The 7282-nt window shown below is 30.8% G+C and overlaps 1 protein-coding gene across 1 annotated transcript; it reads right to left on the bottom strand.

Annotated features, from left to right (window-relative positions):
- Positions 1 to 3092: 3092 nt before the first annotated feature.
- Positions 3093 to 4124, bottom strand: LOC108764167 (uncharacterized). The gene has a single exon (XM_018512252.1). It carries the CDS (start codon positions 4122 to 4124, stop codon positions 3093 to 3095), a length of 1032 nt encoding a protein of 343 aa, XP_018367754.1.
- Positions 4125 to 7282: the final 3158 nt, after the last annotated feature.

The following is a 7282-nucleotide window of genomic DNA, read 5'->3' as shown; positions in this document are numbered from 1 at the left end:
GAATAATATATACACTTTTTTTTAACATGGCCGGAGACACTACCGCGTCTCCTGATATATACAATAATAAATAATGAATTATTATATAATTTCTATTTTAATTTATTTGAAATCGTACGATATAGTAATTAATAAATGATAAGTAAAAATGTACGAGTAAAAGAGAAACGTGGTATTAACGTGTTCTCACTCATCAGCTGAAAACGGACGATTCACTCAAAAATACTCGCGTATACGTTTCTCGTTCATCAGCGGAAAAACGAGTATTGAAAACGGACAATCTCCTCAAAAATACTCATTATACTCGTGTATACTCACTATCGTTCCTTCATGATGAGCATACTCGTGTATACTCACTATCGTTCCTTCATGATACACTGCGAGTGCTTGCGAGTGCAAGAAACGAACAAGAACGGGCTAAAAACGGGCTAAAAACGGGCTAAAAACGGTGAAAAATTTTTATAAGGGGTCTAATATACTACTCCAATTATATAAAAAAAAACGTTTTCGTAAAGGAATTCTATATTATTTTAATATGTATGAATATTCATGTAGGTAACGAAAAAATTTGTTAAAATGACGCATGTTTTATTAATAAAGAATTACTTATAACCTTTATTTTTTGGAAGAGATTATTGTTTATCCATAATTTTAAAATTTTGACAGTTTTTTCTCTCGAATCAGTTTCGTAAACGTTATTGATCTAGAAGTATTATTTCTCGCGTTTCGCAGCTTGAAAATTTATTCCCCAACGGAATGTCTAAAATTTAGTAAGAGACTATCTAAAGGGTGCGGTGAGACAATCGGAACGAACACGCGCGCATCGGGAGTGCTTGGCGAAAATGGAACTTCGTCATGAGGTAAATTAGCGGAGACTGGCAAAGAGCTAAATGTACCCCATCGGGGTAATTTTATATTCATGGCCCGTTGCCAATAAAAACTAGGCGGTTGAGAAAGATGGAAAGCGATAGAGAGAGAGAGAGAGAGAGAGAGAGGGGGGGGGATTGATAGCTGACGAAATAGTGCGGATTATCTAATATTTAAAAAAATCTTGTATCATTCTCTTTTTGTTGCAACATGCAGGCGTGTCAATGCATTTTCTGACTGGCACGAAACGTTTGCGTAGGCCCGCGCCAAGGGAAAAACACGCGAGTTTCGTCCCGAATGCGAAACCTGCTGCCCCTCTTTCAATGTTATCGACTTTTTAAATAATTCACGAGCCTTGCTCCGATCCCGGATAATTCGGCGAACGCGCGCCAGAGATTGCAGGAGTGTCAGAATTAATTTTCTTGTTAGATAACACACAAACTGCTGCCGAAAGTGGTATGCGCTGTGCGTCTTAGCTACAGCTAAAAAATTCCTTTGTGAGATGAATATTCCTTAAAAAGGTAACATAATGAAATTTGTGACAAAAACATTGAAAATTATATAAATCCGAGTTATAAATAAAATATTGAAATTGAAAATGAAATTTGTCAAATTTTGTAATTCAGAGATAAGTTTGTATTAATTTCCTTAATTGCTATCTATTGTTCCTTTACTACTTTAATTATTAAACTGTTTAAACAGAAGGCATTTTGAATAAAAATTGATGTAATTAAATCTCTTTTGCTAAATAATTTTCAAAATTTTTAAAATAAATTTTAAGTTATATATAAATAAATCAAATTATATTGTAATAATAATAATAATAATAATAAAATAGTAGAGATAACTACTATTTTACTTGTAACACAAATTCCATGAGAGAAAATAAATATTAAATCATTTCATAAAATAATGAGTAAAATATTATTACTTTGCTTTGCTTAACTACTTGCGAAAATCACAATTATTAATTCATTATTGAATTGGGAAATATTATTTTTATAATTGATATATAGATATCTAAAATATATAACGTAATTATTCTAAAAATTATTTAAAAATACATATTTAAAATATTATAGCATACTTGTGCAGAGTGTCTCAGACCACTCGTACATCCCTTTTATTTCGGAAACAGAGCATTTTAAAAAAAAAACGTTTTATACAAAAGTTGTGAAGTTTTAAATGATCTATTTAGTGATCTGATCAGTATTTATAAGTAAAGGACTCTTAAAATTCAAAATGTAATAATTGGAAACAAGGCAAATAAGAGTCGTATGTAATCATCAATTAACTAAGAAGTGATTAACACATTCAAGTTTATAATTATCCAGTAAAGAAGTTCGTTTGAAATATAAATTGTGTAATTCTAATTATAAGTATAACATGTTTCGGTTCTACATTTGAACCATCTTCAGATACAATATAAAATAAATTATTACCTCTGGTACAACACACATACTATAAAATAGAGATCATAACTAAAATAACTAAACTATAGAAAGCTGTTAAGAACGTTTATCTTCATTCCAAAGCCTCATGCAGTTCCTCCGTGAATACATATTCAAAAGTCAAAACGACTGATTGGTCATTTGCGTTTGAAATGAATCTAAATGTTAACAGATTAAAAACAAAGAAAAAATCAGTAATCCAGCGATGATGAGAATTATCGTAGTCTTTTTTAATATTACGACATGACGCAGAACAATGATCGTTAACAAAGCGTGAAAGTAATTAGCTAATATCTTATTATACGTCTAGTAAGAATGATAGTATTAAATTGTACGTGAAAAAACAGAAGAAAAATATAAAGTTAATGACAAAAAATCCATAAAATCATGCTTCATGTAAATACAAAAATTTGTTTTTTTCAGTAACTCTTGCTCGTTATGTGTTTCTATAACGTGTTAAATTTGAAGCTCAGAATGACGTTAATAACAAAGGACAAGAAAGTTTTAAAAGTTCTCACCAAATCGTATGGAATAGCAGATTGTGACCAAGAAATATAAGCGGTTTCCACGTTCCGTCGTCAAAATTACAAGAACAATAACATTAAAAAACTAATACCAAAGAGTCAAAATGTATGACAAATCGGTAATATTAATAGAAACCGTCTGGATCAGAAAAATTTTTAATTGTTCTCAGCAGAGCCATGTTCACAGTACGGCCGTTTCTGTGTTTCTGACCGCTATTCGATGGAAACAATTTCCGCCAGTACCAATACGTTACAATTTATTTATAATATTTACATATTCTTTGTGAAGGCCAACCGTGTCTGTTTGTAAATTAATGCCATTCTCCTGTTTCTTAATATAAAGCATTTCGGAAATTAAGCGCTTTGTGTAACAAGACTCTACATCAAGAACTTTGACATTATTCCAGTCGAAGTCATGTGCATATTGCAACCTATGGTCGGTAATCACTGAACGAGCAGACGTATTCCATTTAATGTGGTTACGATGTTCATATATTCTAGTTTTTAATTGTCTGCTCGTTTGTCCAACATAGGTTGCATTACAATCGTTACAGTTAATTTTGTATACAACGTCATTTTTAACTTCCTCTGGTATTCTGTCCTTATGTACACCAACAAATTTACTGATCTTGTTCGAACTAAAAAACGAAACTTTTAAGTCGTCTCTATTCAATTTCATGAATTTGTCAGTAATATTTTTGATAAACGGCACAGAAAACCAAGAAGTCATTGCTGCACTCTTGTCATTGAGGTCACTTTGGTCATGTGATACTCTAGATCTATGTTTAATGTGACGTAATCTCTCATTAATAGCATCAAAAATACACTTCAGAGGGAAGTCATTATTAATGAGAATATCAATAATTAGTTCTATGTTTTCATGGTGGAAAGACGAATCAGATAAGAATATGGCTCTATCAACTAAATTGAAGATAATACCTCTTTTTTGAGATTCTGGATGGTTCGAAAGATAATTTAAGAATCTCCCTGAGAAAGTTGGCTTCCGGTACCAATTAAACGAGAACCGGTCTACATTAACCATTATCGTCACATCAAGAAAATTAATAGAGTCATCACCCACTTCCAATGTGAACTGCAGTCTAGGATGGAATGTATTAAAACTATTATGAAAATCGTTGATCTTGTCTTTCGGAACTGCCGCAAGTAGATCGTCAACATATCGATAGTACAATAAAACTTCGTTGTTGTAACTTGATAAAGCCACTTTCTCTAATTTTTGCATGACCAAATCTGCCACGATGGGTGATAATGGCGAGCCCATGGGAGTGCCGAAATTCTGTTTATATATAGTTCCATCGAACTGAAAATGATCTGATCAGTCTGACCTTGAATGGCGCCACCAAGGTCAGAGCAATGTCACATTAAATTTTTTAAATGGATATTTTTCATTACGTATTCTTGTAGCACACCTCGAGAGCTTTCCAAAACACTATAATAAAATAATTTTTCATGAAGTACTTTTCGAGTTATAAGGCTTAAAAGTTACAATACCGCCGGGGCATTAGCATTACACAAGGTGTCCGACCGATGGCTAAAATCTCTTGAATGTTGTTCAGGATCATGTCCTGATAACATTTATTAAGATCAAGGTCTGGTGATTGTTTCTCTTATTTTCATTTTTGCACTAAAAATTCATTTTTATGTAAAAATGAAAATATGAGAAACAATCTCCAGTGATCTTGATCTTAACAAATGTTATCTAGAACATGATCCTAAACGACATTTAAGAGGTTTTAGCCATCGGTCGAACACCTTGCGTAATGCTAATGCCGGCGGTACTGTAATTTTCAAGCCTTATAACTCGAAAAGTACTTCATAAAAAATTATTTTATTATAGTATTTATTTTGGAAAGAGAGTTCCCGAGGTATGCTACAAGAATATGCAATGAAAAATAGAGGGTTCCATTTAAAAAATTCAAAGTGACATTGCTCTGACCTTGGTGACGCCACCCAAGATTAGACTGATCAGATCACTAAATAGATGATTTAGAATATATGAGTGTAAATAAAGCTTTTTGAAATGTAATTTAATTTCTATTTTGTCTTTCAAAAAAATTTATTTACACTCATATATTTAAGTGAGATATTAAAAGATTATTCCGTTCCATGGGAACATAATGTTTTAACAAACTAATACATTCTGAAATCGCATTTAACTGAGGATACAAGGCATTGCCGTTTCAAAATATCATCTGACATCAAGCTCTTAATCCTTTTAATCCTTAAACTCCTAATCGTCTTAGTACCTTCAGTCCGAAGCGTGTTAATGTATGCAGATCTTTTGATTACGGAATTCTCTGTCGTTGAATTGATCGCCATTGTTTAATAATGTTGCATTTCCTTTGCAATACTACATGCAACACTATAGGTAACAAGAAAGATTATGTAAGACTTATATCAGAAATCTACAAATATATCAATGATATCTAGAAATAGGAACGTTATTTACAAAAATTTGATTATTTTAAAAACTAGAAATATATTTATACTTTATGTACGACAGGTGTAAATATGTTTGCAATGGTAACAGACTTCTTTTACTATTAATTTTGCATAATCACGATACATTACTATTCTTACTGTTATCATCATTATTGTAAACATTAGACTTAATTTCTTTTAAAAGATTCAAAACCAAATTTTCCCCGGCGGCAATTTGATGGATGGCCTATTAAGGACACATTCAACACTAAAAGTGGAAAGGTTTTAAGCTTTAAGTTTTCAGAGCATAAATGGACGAAAAAAATTCGTTTACGTGTTAATTGCCAAGAAGTTTAATTTGAAGATTAATTTTCAAGATATTTAACATGGAAAATTAAAAAGTTAAAATTAACGATGGCTCTCTATTAACTTTCGTATTGCTATGAAAGTGCTGCAAATTTTTCAAAGAATCTATTATTAAAAGAAGAAATGATAAAATTGAGATGCTCAGTATGTAGTTACATAATGATATACGTTCGCATTTTATACGAGAGATGTGTTTTCTTAAAGATCTTGTATAATTCAAAACTCACATAATTTAAAACCAACTTTTCTCTAAGAGTAATTTGTCGCGTTATTTCAAATTCGTATAAAATGCGATCATTATATTTACTTGGAAAATAATGATTACGGTCCGGTTAATACGGCTCTCGTATTAATATATAAATTCAATACTTGTTACTATATTTATGATATGTATGATTGAACGGCAGAAATGTACGAAATGTATGTATAATTAAAAATTAATTCTATTTTATTTCTACATCGTATTTAATAATCTCCCAAAATAATTATTTAGAATGATAAATTTTATTATTTTAATTTATTATTATAGTCACACATTTTTATTTATAAGATATATTTATAAATTTAGATATAGTGAAATATATTTAGTAATATATTTTTTATTGAATTTATTATTTCTTATTTACAAAAGAACATGCTTCCAATACTTCCATTACTCTCTTCCTTTTATACAGCATTTTTATAATACCCCTTATAAAAATTTTTCACCGTTTTTAGCCCGTTTTTAGCCCGTGCGAACGGTTAATTTGAGTGGTGAAAACGTGCATTTTACTCAGTGAGTATGACTCCGTTTTTAGGTCGCAAACAGGAACTTTTCCATAAAAATGAGTGGTTAAAACTTGATTGCACTCATACAGGACACGAGTATATCTGAGTGGTAAAAACGTATACAATACGAGTATTTTTGAGTGGTAAAAACGTAAATTTGAGTGAAAAAACGTATATAAGTGTAAAATACTCATTTAGTATATGACATACTCGTCACTCACATTGCATTGCACGTTTTCACCACTCGAAATTACTCGTCGTAAGGCATAACCGATAGCACGAGAAAATCACTCCGCTCCTGTCGAGATTCAAATCGAGGCCTGATCTCCAAGTCTGCTCTACGAGGCTGCCACTTTTCCACTGAGCTACACAACTCCTATGTCGATATTCGCTTACTTATGTACTTCTCATATGAAAGATTATAATTATTATATAGTACACTATTAGAAATGTAACCATGAGCTTCCTTTACATGTAAATGAAGCTTGTGGTTATGAACGAAATTAAAAGTAATGAATGATTTAACTGAAAATTAAGTTACAGTAGTTACTTAAATGTAATGAACGTACATTAAGTTTCATAAATTTTCATGAAAAATACATTAAATTTGATGTAATGTCATGAAATTAATTTCAAATTGTGTAACTTAAAATGTAATGAAATTTAAGAACATTTCTAACAATGTAATTATATTTAATACATTGTGTATGAGTTATATACATATATGTAATGTTATATATATCCAGATATATATATAAACACACACACACACACCTCAAAAAGACATTAGCCATTAATATTTTACATATTTTGATTTTGAATGATTAACCAATGATTGATTTAATTCATTATTCTGTGCATAAA

This window comes from Trachymyrmex cornetzi, unplaced genomic scaffold (genome assembly GCF_001594075.2).
Source record: "Trachymyrmex cornetzi isolate Tcor2-1 unplaced genomic scaffold, Tcor1.1 scaffold398, whole genome shotgun sequence".
Lineage (NCBI taxonomy): Eukaryota > Metazoa > Arthropoda > Insecta > Hymenoptera > Formicidae > Trachymyrmex > Trachymyrmex cornetzi.
This window is presented reverse-complemented; position numbering and strand designations above follow the sequence as displayed.

Excerpts from the sequence above, each read along its gene's own strand:
- LOC108764167 (XM_018512252.1), bottom strand. The coding sequence starts at position 4,124 with ATGGGCTCGCCATTATCACCCATCGTGGCAGATTTGGTCATGCAAAAA.